The 23024-nt window shown below is 40.5% G+C and overlaps 2 protein-coding genes across 4 annotated transcripts in view; one reads left to right on the forward strand and one right to left on the reverse strand.

Moving 5' to 3' along the window:
* The window catches only part of Smc4 (structural maintenance of chromosomes 4), a 31190-nt gene extending 23020 nt beyond the window's left edge, over positions 1–8170 (reverse strand). The window contains exons 1-5 of the mRNA XM_038348350.1: positions 8068–8170; positions 7052–7186; positions 5934–6112; positions 5187–5378; positions 3623–3799 (exon numbers count right to left, since the gene is read on the reverse strand). Of these exons, the coding sequence (XP_038204278.1) occupies positions 3623–3799; positions 5187–5378; positions 5934–6112; positions 7052–7181 (678 nt within the window). The 5' untranslated portion in view covers positions 7182–7186; positions 8068–8170. The remainder of the gene's footprint in view (positions 1–3622; positions 3800–5186; positions 5379–5933; positions 6113–7051; positions 7187–8067) is intronic.
* Positions 8171–8621: 451 nt separating this feature from the next.
* Positions 8622–23024, forward strand: part of Ift80 (intraflagellar transport 80) — an 81140-nt gene continuing 66737 nt past the window's right edge. Inside the window, exons 1-5 of one of the 3 annotated variants that reach the window (XM_038347740.2) lie at positions 8699–8760; positions 12081–12199; positions 18033–18114; positions 19110–19331; positions 22261–22371. In XM_038347740.2, coding sequence (XP_038203668.1) covers positions 18078–18114; positions 19110–19331; positions 22261–22371 — 370 coding nt within the window. In that variant the 5' untranslated portion in view covers positions 8699–8760; positions 12081–12199; positions 18033–18077. Of the gene's footprint in view, positions 8761–8789; positions 8955–12080; positions 12200–18032; positions 18115–19109; positions 19332–22260; positions 22372–23024 lie in introns of those variants that run through there. The other 2 variants (XM_038347739.2, XM_038347741.2) reach the window with 2 other exon arrangements.

Consider the following 23024-nt stretch of genomic DNA (forward strand, 5'->3'; position numbering starts at 1 on the left):
TGGAAGTGAAATTAGTTTTCATTAAAATGGGGAGGGGGCTGGAGAGATGGCTTAGCATTTAAGAGTACTGACTGCTCTTCTAATGGACCCCGGCTCAATCCCCAGCCCTGACACTGTGGCTCATAACCATCCATAACTATAGTTCTAGAGATTCTGATGGCCTCTCCTGAGCATCTTGGCCCCAACCATATATACATATACATGCATAGCAAAACACTCAAACACATTAGGTATCAAACCAGAGCCTCATGTGTGCTAGACAATCACTATCACCAAACAATATTCTAATCCCTAGGGCCCTTTAATTTTTTTTTGCCTAAGTAATTTTAATTTTCCCTGTTATTTGCTACACTATAAGTTAACTTCTATCTTCCTCAAGTAGTTTATCCTAATTTATTTTTACAAGAGGACAAGTAACCAAATCCCCAAGGTCAATATCTGTCCAAAGTACACAAGTAAAAAAAGAATGCTTTTGTGGTTAGTTTTCATATCTATTCTGGGTGCTTAGGGGCAGCTGTCTAGCTTGTTTTCCATAGTTGAGACACTGGGCCAGACACCTTTGGAAAACTGAAGCTATTACTAGTTAGTAAATCTTTTTTCTTGAAACTTAGTCATAGATTTGCCTTTTTAGATTTCTTATTTCTACATATTAAGAGATCACAACAAATAGTTTATATGCCATGCCAACTGTAAAAGTATATTAAAAAACATGAGTAATAACTTAGATCTAGGTTAATCAATTCTCCAGAGTAGAAAACATTTAACAAAAATGTTTTATTTTGTAATATGAAGACAAAACACATACAGAAATTTTTGACAAAATCCAATTTCTGCTTTTTAAGGAATTTACAAAACCACTCACAATACACCCATTTATTAATGTAACCTTGAATGGTAACGAGTCTAGGATTACCATTTCTCTAATTGGAATGGAGCAAAAGCATTAACTAATGGAGCAAACCAATCAAATCTAATTAAGTAATAGTCACCTATGAAATAATACAGACTAATAAAACCTTTCTTGTTTGGACTAATAGTCTTAAAACGTCACAAACTTTTCCAGTAAGATATAAAACTAAGCAAACCAATGGCCAGGCAACTGTAAGTGACTCTTCTGCAGTGGACACACCCAGCAGTCCACCAGTCTCCAGGGAAAAGAAAGGGCTTTAACCATCTTCACATTAACCTTCACATACTCATCAGAAACACATCTGAAGGGTTACTGACAATTTAAATGGATCTGTATACTGGAAATGCTTACTTTAAAAAATCAAATCCATAACACCAGAAAAGCTTTTAAAAACAATTTCTAAAATTTAGTGCACTTTAATATTAAAAAAATTTGCTTTATCTAAATTTATATTATAAGTGATGCAATCATAATTACTGTCCAGTCTGTATGTTTATGTCTTGGATGCTGATCTTATGATACTGTGTCAATTTTCTCACCATCCTAACCAGGAGTAATTTTTAAGATGAATGTTAGTGATTGGAAGAATGAAATAGAAGCTATAATCTTACCTTCACAAGCTTTAAATCTATTATTAGTCTAAGAATCAAAAATTTTGGTAAAAAGCTAAGAAAAACTTAAACACTACTTCCACTTTTCCTCAAATTTAAATTCAATGTCCAGTTTTTTCTTCCTAAAAGGTAACTTGCTAAAGTTCTTATCTAAGTCCAACCAAATCAAACTGAATCTGTTAGTATTGTTTGGTAAGAATATAAAAATGTAAAGGTACATAAAAGGGTTCAGATAATGACAAATAAGCATCTTAAGGACTTCAGAAGCTTATTTTTAAATATAAACTCGACACTGTAATTTATCTCTTTGGGAAGTTGCTTTATCAGTTTTTTTCATTATCAAATTGTATAAATAAGCTGCATAAAAACTTTACCTAAAATAGTTTATTTTGCACTGGCACAAAACTGATTATTTCAGGATAAAGTTAAGCAAATAGCAAAGAATAAACAAATGGTAAGTATAATTTCTTACAAAAATGTTACCATCATTAAATTTAGTATTATAAAGGAACACAACTTGTTATCCACAGTTAATCAAGCTAAATTCCCAGATATGAAAATCCACAAAACAGAACAATTCATTTAAAAAACAAAGCAAAAACACCCATGGCTTAAGACACATCTAAATAAATTCAAATTTTATTTACATGCATGTGATTATTTTCAATATTTATTTTTAAGTGGTTCATTGAAGTATTGTAAATGCACTGTTCTGATAGTTAAGGGTAGTAAAAGTTATTCCAGAAAATTATTATTTGCCTTCTATACAATGTATGTTTACAATAAAAAATCCTTAGGAATATAGTTTAAAATGTGTGAAAAATTATATATATTGTTAATGGGAACACTTAGTTCTCATAACAAAACATTTTATATAAAATCAAAACTCCTAACTTATTTTAAAATCAGTAGCATATGATAGAACGTATCAGTAGCTACCTCTAAATAATAAGCAACATCTCTCTTCCTAAATTTTATATGCTCTTAGTAGTTTGGGAGAGGACAAAAGAAAAGCAACATCTCTCTTCCTAAATTTTATATGCTCTTAGTAGCTTGGGAGAGGACAAAAGAAAAGCAACATCTCTCTTCCTAAATTTTATATGCTCTTAGTAGCTTGGGAGAGGACAAAAGAATAAGATATTTTTAAAATCAAAACAGGAATTTCATAATACCTAACAAAGGCATAGTTTTACCAAAACAAACAAACCAACTAAAACCCTACCACCACCACAAAAACAAACAAAAAACCTAATCAATCAACAGCTCCTTCCCCCAGTGACAATATTTTCCTTGCAACAAGTTATACTAGCAGGACATATTTTTACTTACACACACACACACACACACACACACACACACACACACACACACACACTCCCCCAAAGAAAAGGGGGAGGTTAACAAAAAAAAAAAAAGAGAGACAAACAACAAAATGCAGGGTTTAATAAAATTATCTTTAAATCAAAACAGGAATTTCAAATTAAAAATCAAATTAATACCAGACACTTAATTTTTATACTTTCTTTCAAAAAAGACTTATCTAAGAGATGATACTAACATTACTAGTTTAAGAATTAGGCCACTGTAAACAAAAGAAGACCCATTTTAAGTAAACCTTTATTAACACTATAGATGCATTAAATATAAAGTATATAGCTTTTATGTTAGAGAAAAATGAGAATAAGCAAAAAGGGCAAACTATTAAAAGATCTCATTTAAAATGTTATTTTAAAGGGAAATACAAACAGAAGTGATAGTTGCTGTATGCCTGTCACACTAAAGCAGCACAATAATATTGGTGTTTAATATTTATTTCACTACGCCAATATTTACGTGCTGCTAGAGCGGAACAAGTATGTCCAATATCAAAACATAAAATGAACATGCAACGATAACCATAAAATTCTGAATGAATTTCCTTAAATTTCTAGAGCAGCAAATAATGATTCGCATCTTGACTATAGCATGTAAACCATGATGTGCTGCTACAGTAGTTTAAGGCTCCAAACACAGGACTCAGTAAAGAGAAGAACACGCTTTCAAGCTTGATCACAAAACAAAAGTTAAAAACCAAGAAGCTTAGAAGTGTTCATAAACTTACCTGCAAGATTAAAAATCGATTATGGTCCAAGTCAATTCCATGGCTTCTCAGAAGATTTCCAACATCCTTAAATGTCCTCTTCTTCCCACTGATATGATAGACAGAAGTGTTATCTCTGTAGGCTGTTCTAGATACACAGAAGTTACTGTTAGGGATGACTTCATAATCATCCCCTTCCTGTTTTTAGGAAAAACAAAACCAGAAAACGGTTGGTATTAAAGTCACAGGTCTGATCCAGATTTCATTTACTTTATACTGAAACTAATCCAATGGACTAAATATTTCTTAAATTAACAAATTCAGTCATACATGTATATAAAGAATTTTAGTCCTTATTTCCCTGAAGTATGTACACAAACTGATAATTGCTCTAAAATTAAAAAATAAAAACAAAAACATTGCTTTAGTGAGTACTAGATACTTCTCCAAGTCATTCGTTTTCTTTCTCAAAGATCTCTAAAACCAAAAAGCCAAAATCCAGCAAATAAAACTTTAGCTCCAAACAAGCCAAAAAAAATATATTTGAATAAGAACCAACAACGGTGGACAAAAGTCCGGACATATCTAAAACAACCCAACCTCACTCAAACTAATAACGATGCTGACTGGTTAAAAAGTTATACAGAAAGAGATGACTTAAGGAACATATTAAGGGAAAATACATTTTTGGTGGTGGTCTTATCAGGGAGTACAGGTTGTTAGTCGGGTTTACTGTGGGTAGGGTGATACAACACAAGATACACCTTTGCACCTTCCTGAACAGCATCCCCTATCATCAATTGAAAGCAAAACAAACCGTAAAAAAAAAACCCTCACAATTATATACCCAATAAAAGAAAGCAATAAATCTATTTTAGCATAAGTTCTCTATTCTCTAACTCAGGTGCTCAACAGAATGAATTAAGAGGCAAAATTAAGATAAATGCTTCTGTGTAATTTCTTTATGATAAAAAAAACCCACCACCTAAATTATCTAACCATTTCATTATGTGCATCTCTTTATTTTGTAGGTTCTTTTCAGTTGCTTTTTGAATCAACTGTCTAATATAATAAGTAAATAGATGAGAAAAAACACCCACAGAACCATGTAAATAATCTGGTCATTATTTATAATTGTCTGCATTTCTAGAAAACAAAAACGCTAGCTTGGCCCCTACCATTTCAAAAAAAGCATCACAGTAGTTCAAACCGTAGAAATGTTCTTGTTCTTTTACTCAGATACACACACTGCTACTAATAACAAATGTACATTAAAATAATGGGAGTAGCAACTCAGTAAACCATTACATTTTAAAGATTAAAATGTTTATTCTAAAGCAATAAAAAGTGTAACTTTAAAAATCAAGTCTATATTTATAGTGAATGAATGTTTATTTAGCACTCAGGGTTCCCCAAAATCACCGTTTTCTTCCAAAAAGCTGAAGTAAATATGGTCACAGAAGCAATATTTCTTTTGCTTTAATTATACACAAATAGTAAAGAAACAATTCAGGCCTACAATAACAAAATGTGCCCAGCTGTTTCTTTTCTTGCTTGAAGTTGCAAATAGAAAATAATTTCTTACCTTATCAATTATCTTTTGAAAATGAACTTCTACAGTACAACTCTGAATATCCTTATGTTCATCAGAATTATGTATCAATACTGACAGCTTTTTAGACCTTATTTTTTGTGCTCGATAGCCAAAGACAAAAAGCATGGAATCAATAACATTGGATTTTCCACTGCCATTTGGCCCAATAATACAGGAAAAGCGCTGCATAAAAATAATTTACAAGTTTAAATTTAAACAATCACATTAATACTATTAATTTTAAACTACCCAAAACCGTAATTTATAGCAAAAAACTAGAGGCACTTAAAAGTTTTCATTATTAGACTATACATGAGTTTTCTTCTTTCTTTCTCTTTAGAATTAAGCAAAGGAGAGCTCTCCAAGAATGAGAGGGAAACCATGTACTCCAAAAACCCACTTTGAGTTTTCTTACACTGTGCTCTGCTCTAGCACAAGCTTTAGTATCTTCAATAAAACCATATTCAAATTCTCATCCCAACATTTTGCAGAAGGCATTACAACGGCCAACGGGAAAACATTCCCTTCTAATAAAAACAGATTCAACATGAAAACGTTATTACCAAAGAGATCAAAAGATATCCGATAAAGAAAAACTAATTCCTGCTGTTGAAATCGTAGGCAACATATTGTGTTGTCTACTATGGTGTGTATGGCAGTGTAAAGAGTCAGGATAGATAGAAAACTGAAGTATCTTGCAATAAAGACATATTATAAGTTCTTTAAATGGGCAAATACCTTATGGAAAGGTCCCAGAATTTTCTCTCCAGCATAAGATTTGAAGTTTTGGTTTACAATATGAGTTATCATTAGACGAGGAGCTCCAGCTTCACTGGCCATTGCTGGAGGTGGGGGTGGAGGAATACTATTCAAAATCTCTTCTAAACTTCTGTTATCAAGTTCCTCACCTGGAGTCTCTAGGTTAACGGAAAGGCAAAGAGGCGAAAGCCTACATTAGTGTAATTGGGTGGAGGCCTATTTAAAGAACGAAATTGAGGGATGTTTCTTATGAAACCCAGGAAACAATTTTCCACACAAATATCCTAAACTCACGGGGATGGATAATCTTTTAGCTTAGTTTTATGAAAAGTAAAATTCGTGAGAGAAATACCCCGTCATAAAATTCACTATATTTCCTAGAGGAGTAAAAACACCATACCATAAATATTCAGACCCGTGACTATCGCAGGGGTCCCTGTTTCCTATAGTAAAACGCAACCCAAAAGATAGCAAATCCAACTGCACATGGCTGAGCACTTAAGACAACTCACAAGCTCCAGAAACACGGTCACAGGAGTTTCACAGTGGCTCTTAAATTTTCTACACTCGGAATGCTACACGCTCTCAAATTATATTTTTCTCTTAAAGGCAATCAAAGGGGCCCAGCTGTTTTTTTTTCTTTCTTGCAGGGGACTGGCGTTCGGTTCCTAGCACCCACAATGAGCGGCTCACGACTGCTGAGCCTCGCCTATGTGCACATACACCCCCCCGACGCACTTTAAAAAGTAAAAATTAATATTGTAATCCAAGGCTGAGGCTGGAGCGCACAAACTCTGCATCACATCCAGTTCAGTTTAGGGGCGGAGAGGTGCTCAACAACTCTGGGCTGACCGTGCCGCTTTCAGCCAAATACAATAAAGATGTCAGTGCTACTCCCAAACATCACCGAAATCCACAACTCACTCCTGCCGCTCACCCTCATCCCTTCCAGAACCGTTACAGCAAAACTGTCTGGAATTCCTTTGAAAAACCGCAGAGTGGCTTTCCAGAGCCGCACTTCTGGCAACACCGACCTTCCGACGTCAACCTGTCGCCCGCGCCACGGCAGCCCCAGCGGGTCCCGGCCGGTCACTCACCTGCAGCTGCAGCGCCGTCCGCTCCGCCGCCCGGTTGCTCTGGGTCCTCATCCCGGTGGTCGCCGTCCGGGGAGGGCGGAGGCTCTCCCTCCTGGCGGCAGACGGAGGGTTTGGTACCCTTCCGCCGCATCGTGGCTGCGGCAGGAGAGAGCCGGGAGTCGGGTCAGCCCCGCGGCTCGCCGCCGAGGCTCCGCGGCCGCAGAACGGACTCCGCCCGTGACCCACCCCCGCCCGCCAGCGCGTCCCCCGACCCTGCTAGCAGCAGGTAGCGGGTCCTCCGGAGAGCGGCTACCGCCACCACCGCGGGAGCGACCGGACGGGACGGGATTTCCGACGACCCAGGGAAGTGGGGAAACCTAGTCGAAGCCTGCAAACGCGCCCCCCGGCCCCGGGAAGCCATTTGCTGACAGTCCCACGCCGTCGGGGCTGGGGATGCTCGCGCTCCGAGTTACAGATAAGAGTTCGTCTCTAGAGCAGTAGCGACTGCCCGGCGGCGACCCGTCACCCGCTCTCCTCTCTCCCACCCCCGCCATTTAGTTCCGGACGCCCGGACGGTCAGGGGAGTCGAGGTCTCTCCTCCTCACCGCCCCAGCGGAAAGGCTGGAGTCCCCCGCCACACGCTGTCGGTTAAAGGGGACTCGGGCAGCGTCTGCCCGGGATGGGTCACTTTCAGGGCAGCGGGGGTCCATCCCTCCCGGGCCCGGGGCAGAGTCCCGCCCAACAGTGGAAACGGTGCCAAGTCCCCGGGAGAGGCTGAGCGGGACTACGGTCCCCCTCGGAAGACGTGACGGGCAGGCCCGGGGGAGACGCCCCGGCCCCGACGGGCTCGCAGCCTCCCCCAGGAAGAGGCGCGGGAGCCGCCGCCCGGCGGCCGAGGGGGAGGGGTGACAGGCAGCGGAGCTCCCCCAACCGCCTCCGCCGCACTCGGCCGCTCGGGCTCCAGGCCTGTGCCGCCGGCAGAACCGGGGACAGCACGGAAAAGTGTGACAACCCGATCCAGGAGGTAACTCCTTTACCTGTCGGGGACTGTGCTCCGAGCAGAGGGCTGCAAACCGTGCGACGGCCGCCCCCGCCCGCCCCCCGCCTCGCTCCTACCGGTGTCTCGGCTCCGGGTCCTTCACTCGAAAATGGCGCCTAAAATCCAAACTCGAACGGAAATTCGTTACAAATGCGCGCAAAGGTTTCTGGGACCCGCGAATTTGAAAAAAAAAAGTGCGGCGGGTCCCACCGCCGTCGCCGGGCGTTCGTGCGCATGCGCGGGTCCGGCCAGGGGGGTGGGAGGGACCGTGGCGCGAGGGTGGGGGAGGTCGTGGCTGAGGAGGGACAGCGAGGAAAGTGACGCCTCTCCTAGGGTCGCTCCCAGAAACAGAGCCGTGGGAACTACAGCCCTTTGCGTCGTTGGGACGACAGCATTTGGGAAACTGAGGAATTTTGATGAAAAGGAAAAAAAAAAAAAAACCCCACGCAGCAGGGTCCCGCCCACAACTGATGTCCAATGACAGCCTTCGGTGAGAGGGCGGGCTCACTCAGGGGCGGGGTCTAGGGCCCGCTCGGGTGACTGGCACCTGGCAAAGTATCGCGGGAACAGGGAAGGCGTGGGGAACGCTTTCAGCGCTTAGAAATCACTATGGTGACGGGAAGGTCGGGAGGCTTCTTGGTAACTGGTCAAAGCTCTGAGAGCAATCGCCGCCGCTTTCCGGGAACTTGAGGTAAATTTCTTCACCTCCAGAGCCTTTGAAGGAAGGGCTTGGAAGCCGTGGCTGCCATTGGGACCTACCTTCCCCCACGCCGAAGGCACGAGCTTTGCGGAGGATCAGTTTCCCATCTCCTTCCCAGCCAGCGGGGCTCTCTCTGGGTGTAGATCTTGGGGTGTGCAGTTTCCCGGGAAAGCGAGGAGACCGGGGTTAGTGAGTAATCTGGTGGTCCACGTATGAAGAGCAATGATTTGTGAACTGTTTTGTGTTAGTGTCACTAATGAAAGGTTTGGATTTAAAGTAATTATTTGGCCGACAGGGCTCCTAATGGGAGAAACGGTTTGCTCGTGTTAACTAGTTACCATTATGGTGGAATTAGTTCATAAATTGCATTTCCGTGCCTTGCACTCTGAAAGGAATAACCAGGATTATTAAACAGATTTAACAGTTCCTTTCCCCGGAGAACTAGTTTCGTTAATGGGCTTTTAACCTGAGTTTGAGGATAATGGTGGTGGGGGCTCCGTTTCTAACTCTCCGAAAATTGTGTATAAAGTTTTGTGTGTTTGTGCTTTGTTTTTCTGGAGGGTTAGTTTTCCTTTAATCTTGTAAAGCCTTCCGACTCACCCCCCCAATCCATGTTAAAGAACCACTGATTGGTTTGACTGTCTTCAATATTTATACAGCAACTTTTAAATTCAGAACTGTTGGCCTCTCCTTTTCTCTTTACCTATTTAGGGTCTGGCCTATTAGAGCAGCAATAAGCCTGTTTTATGAATGAATTTATATTGTTGCTCTGAAATGTATTATGGTTCTTAAATGCATAAAACCTAGTTGCAATGATTCTCAGAAAGTACTGGAGAGAAACCCCCCTCCCCACCCAAGTGTAAGCGTTTGCTGGGGTTTGGAGATTGGTGTGGTTTGAATACACATTTATTTAATATTATAATGTACCTTTATATTTGTAGTTGAAAATAAATTGTCTTCATAAAACAAATGTCACCAAAAACTCACTGAGTTTTTGGGATGTGTGTGGAGGACTGGTAGGGATGACAAGAGGGTAAAGGGATAGGTTAGGGGCTTCTGTACTTTTGTTTTTTGGGGTGTTGTAAGATACCTACTATGAGAACAGTAGACTGGGCCAGGGTGGATGGTTCGGTGGCTAAAGGCACTTACTGCTCTTGCATAGGACCCAGGTTCAGTCCCAGCACCCACACAGCTGCTTATAACCATCTGTAGTTCCAGTTCCACGGGATCCAGTGTCCTCTTCTGGCCTCCTCAGGCAGGAGGCATGCATGTAGTACACATACAAACATGCAGATGAGACCGTCATGCATGTAAAATCACTATAATAAAAAGGTAGACTAGACCACACTGAAAGGTGTGTGTGCTAGTCAGAGCAGAATTTAGTAGAAAAATACAAATTGAAAACAGGGAGACTGGAGAGATGATTCAGCAATAGGAGCACTTGCTGCTCTCGCAGGGGACCTGGCTTTGGTTCCCAGAACCCACATGGGGCAGTTCACATCTTCCTGTAATTCCAGTGCAGGGGACCTGATACCCTGTTCTGGACACCAACAATACTAGGCACACATACATACATACTACATACTTACTTACTTACTTGCAGGCACTCATTATACACTCATTATACACATTAAAAAATAGAAAACAACCCCAAATTCTATTATTTCTTTGGCTATATGATTGGGCAATTTCCTTATAAAGTATCTCTGGGAGAGTTTATTTATAAAACTCAACAGCTAATGTCTATCTCTTCGAATTGTTTGTAATTGTTCACATAAGTAATTGATATTGCAATGTGATAGCGTATTTAAAGTGTGTAGCAATTATCAATAATGCCATAGCAAATTTGCGGAATAGTAGCTTATGAAGGCTCTTGAAAGGCCAGTCAAGAGTATAGCTACAAACTGGGTGTGGTAGCCATTTCTATAATCCCAGCATTTGGGAGAGGAGGCAGGAGGCTTGCCGTGAGTTTAGTCTACATAGTGAATTGGATCCAGTTCTATACAATGGTGAGGGAGGGAAGAATGAGAAGGAAAACAAATGATTAACAAGTAACTGAGGTGGGAGTGGGATAGTTACAGGAAGAGATCAGAGATAGCTTTAGTTAGATTGTTATTAAACAGTCTTCACATGGCAGGTAAGGAGTGCCTATGCAATAGAAAGGAAAGAATTCAGTTATTTTATGCAGAATATTTTTTCTAGACAGAATATTGCTTTTTTATGGTTTGATGGCTGAGTATAAACCCTTAAAGACAGTCAGAAATCTTTAAAAATTTGTAACTGTTAACTTTAAATCATTTAGATATTGGCTAATAAGCATACATTTATTTGAATAATGCATATTTAGAGAATATTGTGCAAAGTTACTGTTAACAGAAATAGGAATGACCATTCCTGTTGATAATAAAAGTCCGCTGAAGGATGTAGCTTAGTGATGATGTGCTTGTCTAGAATGACTGACGTTTGGGGTACATCCCTAGCACAGGGAATTAACAAAGCTTTGTAGTACTGTAATCACACTGAAATGTTTACAGAACTCATCACCGCAAAAATACCTTTGAGAAGCTAGGAAGTAGAACAGTTATTTTCTGGAAACTTCACTTGAAAGATAGAATTGTGTCTTTTCTTGTGTGTTAATTATGGAAAGATATATCGAGGAAGAGAAAATAGGATCAGATAATTGGAATACTAGCCTAGTCTGGTGGCATTTGCCTGTAATCCTAAACTAGAGTGGCAGAGGCAAGACGATTGGGGTACAAGATCATTCTTGCCTACATAGCTAGTTTGAGGCCAACCTGGGCTACACAAGGCTCTGTCTCAGAAACAGAAGTAAAAATGAAATAAAACAATGGAAAAGGAAAAATAGATAAGGATTTTATGGTTTAAATACAGAGAGGTTAGTACCCCCAGAACAACTGAGGAAATACCATCTTTAGAATCTAAAAAGAACAAAGTCATATCTCAGCCTTCTTAGATGACAAGTGCCAGATGACCCAATCGAAGTTGCCTTGAGAAAAACATATTGTATCCTATAACTAGAAAGTATGTAAGCCAGCCCTGTACCACTTTCCTAGTATCCAGAAGGCCGTGGATTCCATGCTAGTAACACACACACACCCTTGTAACAATTAGACACCAGAGTTTGGTTTCTTACTTGCTTTGCATTCTGTTATAGCATTATGTTCATGGTGCTATTTGGCACCTCCAGGCCCTCTGCTTCCTGAGATAAGATAGGTATAGTTACTAGAGCTGAAAACCTTGAAAGTTGAAGACCCAGGTAAGTTGAATTTTCTTTCTGTCTTTTATTTTAGAAGCAGTCTGGGCCACCTGTGAAATAGTGTCTGTATAGACAGACTAGAAGGCTCCAGTTGGCTTAAGTGTGGGTCTCCTGCTGGCTCTACTCCACCCACATTGAGTGGGTTTTCTATAGGTAATTTCCTTTGTCTAGAAAAGAGTGAGTGTATACTGAGGGACCAAAACAGTGGTTTTCTCTTCAAACACATAGCAATTACTAAGTGCTTACTATGTGTCGGGTGCTCTGCTGGGCATTTCATAAACATCTCATTATAACTGCTTACGGAGTAGGTTAAGCATGGGCACTCTTCCAGAGGTCCTGAGTTCAATCCCTAACACCCATATGACTGCTCAAAACTATCTATCTGTAATGGATTGGATGCCCTTTTCTGGTGGTAGATGTACTTTGCAAACAAAGTGCCCCAATAAATTAATAAGAAAACAAAATAGTTTCAAAATAGATTTATTTATTAATGTATAAAATGTTCTACCCACATGTATGCTTGCACACCAGAAGGCGGCACTGGATCTCAGTATAGATGGTTGTGAGCCACCATGTGGTTGCTGGGAATTGTACTTGAGACCTGTGGAAGAGCAGCCAGTGCTCTTAACCCATGAGTAATCTCTCCAGCTCCAATCAATAATTTTTAGAAAATGAAAAGGATCAAGTACAGAGATTAGTAATCTTATGAAAAAAATTTTTTCCCTCCCTCCCTTTCTTTTTTGTTGATCATCTGTATCCCCTGCTATCTTTCTCCAACTTCAACTGGATCCATCCCCACATTCACCATCCCAACTACATGCCCTCCCCTCTTTTGATAATGCTGCATCTAGTAGTGTGGGGCCATCTACTAGAGAGTGTGGTCAGTCTACCAGGGACCACAGCCTTCAGGGAACTGACTCCAGCTGCAGTCACTTGCAAACAGCTCCTTAGCTCGGGGTAAGGGCTCATGGGCCCCCATGTTGGGATGTTGACTGCTTGATCTTGTGAGGGTCCTCTGCAGGCCACCACAAATGCTTTGAGTTCACGAGTGCAGTGGCCCTGCTAGTCCAGAAGATACTGTTTTGCCCCAGTTCTCTCTGACCTCTGACTCTTACAACCTTTCTGCCTTCGTTTTTTGATGTTCCCTGAAAGAGGGGATGTTATTAGGTCATAATCTTATTACTCACAACACACACACACACACACACACACACACACACACACACACTTGCCTGGTACTAAAAATGGGGGAAATAGTCATCACTTCTCTTTGGCCTGGACACTGTTGGGGAACTTTCTAGTCTAAATACTTGCTTTTCCTTCTGGATTATGGAAATCCTATCCATTCTCTTGCCCCAGTCCTATTCATCACTCCTGCCCCATTTTTTCTTTCTTAAGTTTTTTTTCTTTCTTTTTTTTTCTGAAACAAGGCTTCTCTGTAGCTTTGGAGCCTGTCCTAGCACTTGCTCTGTAGACCAGCCTGCCTCTGCCTCCCGAGTGCTGGAATTAAAGACCTGTGCCACCATGCCCTGCTCCCCCATTGTTTTTTATATACCATCCATATTCACTTTATAGAACTCAGGTCAGAGTAGGAAACAAATAAGTTTTTAAAAAAGTGTAGGTCAGATCATATCGTTCCTTCAGTCACACCCCCTGTGACTGAATCAAGGAGAAAATGGAAGCTTTTGACTTTCCAGACGCTGATCCTTTCCTGATTGGCTGCTAGTCCTGTCACTTCTGCTTTTGTGTTTTGAGTTGGCCTTCAAAGTATAGTGGCTGGTGTGTTTAGAAGGCTCTGAAGGGGAAAGATCGGGGCAGAGTGATCAGTTCTGCCTGGCCTGCAGCAGTAGAGCAGGATGATGGTGGCTTTCGACTGTGATGTTGCTGTGAAGTGACTGGATTGGGCGTTCACCCTGGTGGTTGTTGAACGGTTGGATTTTTTTTTTTTTTTTTGAGATGAAGACTTGCTGTGTAATGTAGATCAGTTTAAAGCTATTCCCTGCTGCTTTAACATTCTAAATGCTGGGATTGTAAGCATATGCCACCACCTCTACCTGGTACGGTCAAGTTTTGTTAAACATATTTTTTCCCTTTCTCAAGCCTTATAAATGTTGACTCACATTGAACCAATAACTTGTAAATGAGTTTAAGCTTCAAAAAAAAAGGCATTGCTATTGTTGTTTTGTGTTTCGTATATAGAGCTTAACGTTGTGTTCTAGAAATTCTCTACTGCCTCCCTATACCTCTGCTCAGACACCACTGGTTGGTCAGATCCTTCATGTATTGGAAGAATGCATTCCATCCTGGTCTGGAAGACATGATGCAGAACAGCTTCCTGTGCCACTGACCAGGAAACAGAAGGGGAGTGAGGGCTCAGCCGGCTCTCTCCAGCACTGTTGGTTTAACCAGTTTGGGATCCAAGCCAGAACAAGGTGCCTCAGGCCTGTGTTCAGGGTAGGATTTCCTTCTTCAGCTAAACCCATGGAAACATCCTCACAGACACCTTTTGGTGTGAATCATTAATGCCCTAGGTGTTCCTTATTCCAGCGAAGTTGACTATTGAACTTTACCAGACACGTGAGCAGATAAAAAATACCTTGGTGTAGCATTCAGACTATTCTGCACTTCTTCAAATAGGCTCTTCACTAATATTCATTTCCTTTATTTTCTTATTCAATACTGTATCGAAGTGTACATGTCCTCCAGCTAAGTGGAATATATAGGGAAAAATCGTTCTGAGCCAGGGAAACTCTTCCCTGTCTTAGGTTGTCATTCTCCTCTGACTCTTTGACACCATATTTCTGAATGACTGACTGGTGAACCATTAACAAAAACATACTGCTTTTACTGTGTAAAGGTTGATTTTGATTTCTTCTGGTGAGGAAATATTCTAACTATTATGGATGTAATTACCTTTTGCCATTCCAAATATCTTTTGGATTTCTGGTTGTAGTATAATATGTAAATATCTTATCCATGGTTTGTCAATTCCAGAAGCAACAAGAATTCTGTAATTCCTTTGTACTTCTTTTAATTTGAATAAATATGAAGAACCAGGTCTTTATAAAATATTATTCCCCTTCTCCTTCTCATAATGATGAACCAGCCTGCCTCATCTTAGGTTTAAAAGCCATCTTATAGTAAAGACAAACTAGACTCATTGCTGTTTATGATTAAATTTGTTACTTAAGGATTGGGCTATGCTCCATCTGTAACCTTAACTACAAATGGTTCTGTACTGCCTGTTCAGGAAACGACAACCATGTCTATATTTAAAAAAGTTGTAATGACTATCTTGCAGCCCAACTTTTGTTTCAAAAGGTTGTTTGCTGTGGGATATTTGATTGTACTATGAAACTCCAAGATTGTGTCAATAAAATTAACCTAGGATCAGGGCGAAGAACCAACAACTAGTTGACAGGACCTGGGAATATGGACAGAGAGATGCACAGGAAGGAGTAGGGAGGGACTTAAAGATTTGTGGTCTTTTTGGTTTGGGGTGGTTGGAGAAATGCTTCTCTTGCTGGGTCTCTGGCCAAAAAAGGCTTCTCTGATCAATAGGTTTTCACCCCAACATTGACTCCCGAGTCTTTATTGGTACACAGAATGATAAAAACTTAGTGGCCTCTGCTTCAGCCAGTGCCAGCAGGAATCCTGCCAGGCCACAGTCTGAGCAACAAGGCGCTGACTGTGGGGTGCGGGGTACAGATAGTTAACATGTCAGTAGATTCAGGTGTGGGCTACAGATGATAGTTAACATGTCAGTAGATTCAGGTGCGGGCTACAGATGATAGTTAACATGTCAGTAGATTAAGGTGCGGGCTACAGATGATAGTTAACATGTCAGTAGATTCAGGTGTCACCACTAAATTGAAAGAAAACAGCAGTTGCTCTGACCACCTTGTGCTTACTGCTTGTTGTTATGTTCTGTAACTCCGCCTACTTTTCCCCACCAAGACCCCCATGAAGAACTCCCCTACCCTGAATTATAAAAGCCCTTCTCTCCCCCCTATTTTTAGGGGGCAACAATCCATGTACATGAATAAAAAAGCTTGCTTTAATTAATTTGGCTATGATAATTTGGGTCAGTGGTCTTTCTTCTGGCATCTTTAGGATTAATGCTAATTGGAAGGTTCTGGTGGATGGAAAGAGTTTTGGGAAAGCTAGAGCACTTAGTACCTATGCAGTGTGCCTGAAGTAAGTCATGTGTGTTCCTGTCTGTACCACACACAGTGCTAGAGCACTCCTTAGTATCCATGAAGTGTGCCTGAAGTAAGTCATGTGTGTTCCTGTCTGTGCCACATACAGTGCTAGAGCACTCCTTAGTATCCATGAAGTGTGCCTGAAGTAAATCATGTGTGTCCCTGTCTGTGCCACATACAGTTGTATACTTTTACAATTTAAGAGAAATCACCCAAAGAGAGACATGAAGAGCGCTTTACCCCTTGCCCACCCAGAAGACTTCCTGAATTCAGGGGTGTGAGAAATGGCCTCGGAGAGCCCCAGAGATTTTTTTCTTCAAATCTCTAGCCAGCACCTTCTTTGATGTAGTTCCCTGTAATTTTAGACCTGTTAAAGAGATTTTCACCCTTTCAATTACAATCTCACTTGATTTTTTTTCTATATTGTCTAGATATGCTGCTTAAAAGGAATATAAATGTAAATTGGACTCAGACAACTTAGGTTTCTCTTCATGTGAATCTTTTTGATGATGCATTTATTTGGAGAGTGTTTATTATGTTTTTAAAAATATTCGATAATTTCATGCTGGTTTTTTTTTTTTGGCAGGTTCTCTCTATTATGTAACTCTGGCTGTGTAGACTAGGCTAACTTTGAACTCACAGAGATCCATCTGCCTCCGCCTCCCTAGTGGTTGTGTACCACAGTGTCCAGCTACATGCTAAAATTTGCTCAACTTAAAAAAAAATTTTGAGGTGGATTTTCATTATACTGTCCATGTTGGCCTCGTTCATGGGTTTTAGCAGCCTTCCTGCTTCATTCTTCTAAGTAGTAGCAGCCCCACATCTGGCTTACATAGCTTCTAAAATAATTTATACCTTGTCCTTAAGCAATGCAAGTGTTGTTTCTGTGTTATTTGTAGCTATTGGGCAGTTTTCTTTTTTTTTCACAATAGATCATAAGCTGTAGACTGAGCCACATGGTTGATAATACTGTACTGTTTCCATGTAAATTATAGATTTAAGGCACTTAAAAATGTAATTTAATCTTAGAATTTAACTGATATATTTATTAGATGGCATCAAAACTGATTGAGAGCTTCCTAGTTTGCCAAATCTTTTGGTTTGTTCGTAGGACAGCCTTTGGAAGTTTTTTAGGAATTCATTTGTTTATTGTATGTGTGCATGTATGCCATGGCGTACATGTAGAGGCTGGAGGAGAACTTGTGGGAGTTGACTCTCCTTCCACCATAGGTCCTGGGGACTGAACTCGGGTTGTCAGACTTGGCAGCAGGCTCCTTTCCCCACTGAGCCCCTAACCGATCCTGGGGATTCTTTATCCACTGAGGTTTCTTTTTAAAGGGTTTGTATTATGTGTAATTGTGAGTCTGTGCAGGGGGGTGTGCATACTAGTACAAGTGCCCTCAGAGGTGATAGGATCTCCTGGAGCCTGGAGTAACAGGTGTTTGTGAGCCACCAACCCAAGGTGCTGGGAAACAAAGTTGGGTCCCCTGCAGTATGTACCCTGAACTGCTGAGTCATCTCTCCAGCCCCAGACATAGTGGTGCTCTGGTAGTAGACCTCTTGTAGGCATGTTATTGAGAACATTGGGTGCTCAGTCCAAGGGTACCACCAATTCTTGACTTCGTTGTCATACCCACTGGTTTTCCTCCTCTTTCCAGGTATTAGAGGAATTGAAGATACTGTTGTGTTCCTTAGGATGCAATGGATGTTGGTGTGTGCATTTGTGTGCATGTGTATGTGTACCATTGTTAATGTTGCTATGTGTCTTCTTTTTGTCTTTACAGTGGCTGCAATCAAGTGGTATTTAAGATCTCTCTGGAACTGGAGACATGAGGCTAAAGATATCTCTCTTAAAAGAACCAAAGCATATCCTTTTAATACTGTAAACCTCACTGCATTCAGCTTGCTATGATACTGTCAGAGGTTTTCTTCTGCTTTTTTGTCTACTTACTGGTTATTTTTCATTTCTATTTATTTATTTATTTATTTATTTATTTATTTATTTATTTATTATGTATATAATATTCTGTCTGTGTGTATGACTGCAGGCCAGAAGAAGACCAGACCTCATTACAGATGGTTGTGAGCCACCATGTGGTTGCTGGGAATTGAACTCAGGACCTTTGGAAGATAAGGCAATGCTCTTAACCTCTGAGCCATCTCTCCAGCCCTATTTTTCATTTCTTGAATGGTATTTTATAGACAAATTGCTTTCAAAATATTTAGACCCTAATTACAGGTACTTCTCCAAAGTATACTATGAGCCCAAAGTTTTACTTTGAAATATTTACTGATATTTTTGTTATTCTACTTCTTAAGTACTTAAAAAGTATCCTTTGTATAATCTAATATACTAAAAAGAATCTTTAAAGAAATCTGAATATATATATATATATATATATATATATATATAAACAATATGTATCGTTAGTCCCCCTTTCTTCCTGTCTTATCTCTCAACATAATTTCCTACCTTTTGATTTCTTACTTATTGATTTTGAGTGTTTGTATTTATCTTTTGGCCATACTTAAGGAATATCTTCTATAACAAATTTTCTTCCCTCTCTGACTGACTTTCTTTGATTTCTATCCTTACAACTTGTTTGGGAGACTTTTTCCTTTATATGGAAAAAGAATTATTAAAAGTCACACAATGAGCTGGGTAGTGGTGGCACACGCTTTTAATCCCACAACTCGGGAGGCAGAGGCAGGTGGATCTCTGTGAGTTCCAGGCCAGCCAGGGCTGTTACACAGAGAAACCCTGTCTAGGGGGGGAAAAAAGCACACAATGAAAATAGACTTTTAGAAGCTAGAAACCATTCGACTATTTTCCTTTTTCTGTCTCCTTAACCAAAAACCACATCAAGAGTTAGTGAGCTGTGTGGGTTGGACGACCGCTGAGGAGCTGTACTCGTGCAGTGATGATCACCAGATAGTGAAGTGGAACCTGCTGACCAGTGAGACCAGCCTGATCGTAAAGCTGCCTGACGACATCTACCCAATAGATCTCCACTGGTTTCCCAAAGGCTTAGGCATGAAGAAACAGACTCAGGCAGAAAGTTTTGTCCTCACGAGTTCTGATGGTAAGTTTTGTTTGTTTGTTTGTTTGATGTGCCTTGGTATTTTGCCTGCATGTATGTCTATGTGAGGGTGTTGGATCCTGGAGTTACAGACAGTTGTGAGCTGCAGTGTGGGTGCTGGGATTGAATCCAGTCCACTAGAAGAGCAGCCAGTGCTCTTAACCATTGAGTCATCCCTCCAGCCAGCCCTACGGGTGGCAAATTTTCAATGAATGTCCTATGCACATCTGTGTATTGAAAATATAATCTAGTACTATGATTTGTGCCTGGGGTTGTTTTACAAGACTGCTGTTTGATGTAGATAAACTATCATCTGCACATTTTATTTCCCTGTATGACCTTGGTGATTTTGAAGGATTCAGGCCAGTTATTTTATAGAAAACTCCTTGTCTTTTTCACTGCTTATGATTTGATTCAGCTTACAAGTTTTTAGTGGGAATACTGGGAGACTCATGGTGTTGATTTGACACATTATTGTGGTGTTAATGCCATACCCGAGAGAAAGTGCTTTCTAAGTTAATCTGTGATGTTACTATTTCTCCCCCAGTTTTTTTTTTTTTTTTTTGGTTTTTCGAGACAGGGTTTCTCTGCAGCTTTAGAGCCTGTCCTGGAACTAGCTCTTGTAGACCAGGCTGGTCTCGAACTCACAGAGATCCGCCTGCCTCTGCCTCCCGAGTGCTGGGATTAAAGGCGTGCGCCACCGCCGCCCGGCTCTCCCCCAGTTTTTGATTTGTTCTACTTTATGCATATGAGTATTTTGCCCACCTATATGTATGTACACCACATGTGTGCTTGATGCTTGCAGAGGTTAGACAAGGGTGTCCAATGTCTGTAACTGGAGTTAAAGATGGTTGTGACCCACCATGTGGATGCTGGTCCTCTGCAAGAGCACCAAGTGCTCTTAGCCGCTGAGCCATCTTCCAGCCTCTGTGTTCTTCCTTTTAATAGCTTGTTTATAAAAACATATTTTGAGACTACATAAACATAGTCTGTTTTTTAGACTTCCTCCCATTTCTAAAAATCTACTGGTGATTCTTGGCTAGATTATTTATTCCCAGAGAAGCTGCCAAATCATGCTTTTCTATCTCTATAATCTTGTCCCTTGTTAAATAGTTGGTATTCTGCTTCAAGGAAAAACTTTCTGTCCCATGGCCACTTGTCTTACTTGGTTAAATGTTAGGTTAGCCTCATAGAAGTTTAGTTTATTTCATAAATATTCTGTTACTATAATTTTTTAATCTTGATTTTGAAATTGTCCCATATTTGGCCTCTGAGAGCCCCATCAGTGAAGCCAGCCACATTGATTTTTGTTTTTGTTTTGTACATGTATTCATCACTTTCTTGAGCATTTCCTTACTGGCACAAGATGTCCCAAATTAATCTAGTTCTTAATCCCATTTTCTAAATTAGTCATTTCTCAAACAGGCCTGTTTTTAGATGGTTAATGGTATTTAAAAGCCAAGATAGGGATACTGCTAGCAGTATTTGTTCTAATGGGTGTGGCTCCTCTTCAGACTCTTCATCAAACAGAACTAAGACATGGGATTACAAATGTATACTTCAAAAATTAGGGCCATTCAGTGGGTAAAGGCACTTGCTGTCAAGGCTGGTGGCCTGAATTCAGTCCCTAGAACCCACATTGTGGGAAGGAGAAACTGACTTCTGCATGCTGTCCTCTGGCCTCCATATGCATTATTTGGTACATGTCCCTTCCCCAATAAATAAATAAATGTAAAAAAATTATTTTTAGATGCATGCCAGTAGCTAGTTTTCTATCTCTTTCTGCCTAAGCTTTGAATATATTTTGGTAACACCAATTCTAATTCAGTACCATAGGGTTTATTTTAGTTTTCTTTTTCTGATACTTGGAAACATTGAGGAACTACAGTTATCATTATCAGTATATCAGTATATACACTTATTTGTTTAATTCTATAATAGGTAATTTTCAAAATTAATAACCCAGACTCACTGTATAACCTAGGCTGTTCTGGAATTCACTATCCTTTTGTCTCTGCCTCTTAAGTGCTGACATTACAGCTGTGTCCCAACCTGTGGGCATTTGTAGGGCATCTGTGAGCTTTCAAAATGTGTTTTACATCTTTCAAATGTATTTAATTATATTCTCATTTGTAATTAATTTGGATTAGTCCAAAAAAGTTAGAATTAATTTATCTTTTATTTAGTAGGAGATTTCTTTTGTTATTCAGGGCTTAAGTATATCTTCAAATGCAAATCACCCAATTTTTTGGCTTACTAAATGAAATATACTATATGTGAATATCTATCATGCCACATTTTTTGCATATTTTTATTAGATTTGTGTTCCTTGAGATTAAGAATTATGACATTATTTTCTCTTATGCCTCTAGTGCCCAATAACTAATTATTAGTTAACTAATGCTGATTAATCTAGTAGTAAGAACGCTATAGTGGTATATTATTTGTGTCTTAATAAATAAAGCTTGCCTAAAGATCAGAGGGCAAAGCAGCCAGACTAATCAGCCATACAGGCCAGCGAGTGGTGGCACAGACCTTTAATTCCAGGACTTGGGAAACAGAGGCAGATGGATCTCTGTGAGCTCTAGGCCACACTGGGCTACAGGAGATTGATACAGAAACAGATCCAGGTGGTACTGGTTCACATCTTTAATCCCAGCACTAGGGAGGTGGAGCCAGGAGTGACATGGCGGGGGAGACAGGAACTCAGGAGTGTGGAGTCAGTATTTGTGGAGACAGGCTCTCACCCTTTCGGTCTGAAGGTTTGGTAGAGATAAAAGGTCTCTCTAGTGCTTGGCTGCTTTGCTTTTCTGATTCTCAGGTTGAACCCCAGTATCTGTCTCGGGTTTTATTATTCATGCTACAGAACTCAACAGATGTTTTTGTATAAATTAATTTAATGGAGTAGGTTCTCACATGTAATTTCCTTTAGGTAAGTTTCATCTGATTTCCAAGTTAGGAAGAGTGGAGAAGAGTGTGGAAGCTCACTGCGGGGCCGTGCTTGCAGGAAGGTGGAATTACGAGGGGACTGCGCTGGTGACAGGTAAGTTCTCTGCACCCCGTCTCTCCCATGTGCCGGGGTTAAGACTAGGCCCTCACAGGCTAGGTAAGCATCTACTGCCCAGCAATAGCCTCCAGCTCCAGGGTAACATTTGAAACGGGTTTGTAGAGAAAAGGTTTCCAAGAAAATATTTTCATTGTTCCAGTTTCATTTCTATGCTGTGATAAAATATTGTAACCGAAAACAACATCTGGGAGCTGAGGGTCTAAGGGTTTGATTGAGCTTATGAGTCCAGATTTTAGTGTGTTTTAGTGGGGAAGTCAAGGTTAGGAATTCAAGAAATTATATCCACAATCAAGAGCAGAGAGAGAGCAAACACTTCAGCTTTTTTTGTTGTTGGTAGTTCTGGGCCCAGCCATGAAGTGGTGCTGCCCACAGTGGGCTGGGTCTCCCCACATCGATTAACAGTCAAAATTGTCCCCCACAGGCATGACCCCCGGTCAGCTTGATCTAGATAATTTCTCAGTGAGATTCTCTTCCCAGGTAGCTCTAGATGGGCGAGTTGACATTTAAAACTAACCATCACGTGCATTTAGCAGTAGCCTGTTTCACTGTCTAGTAGCAACAGTTGGCGGAGCACTAATCTAGACTGCTGTGTCATGGATCATTCAGAATATTCTATTTTTTCTTCATTT

Source organism: Arvicola amphibius, chromosome 11, assembly GCF_903992535.2.
Source record: "Arvicola amphibius chromosome 11, mArvAmp1.2, whole genome shotgun sequence".
Taxonomy (NCBI): domain Eukaryota; kingdom Metazoa; phylum Chordata; class Mammalia; order Rodentia; family Cricetidae; genus Arvicola; species Arvicola amphibius.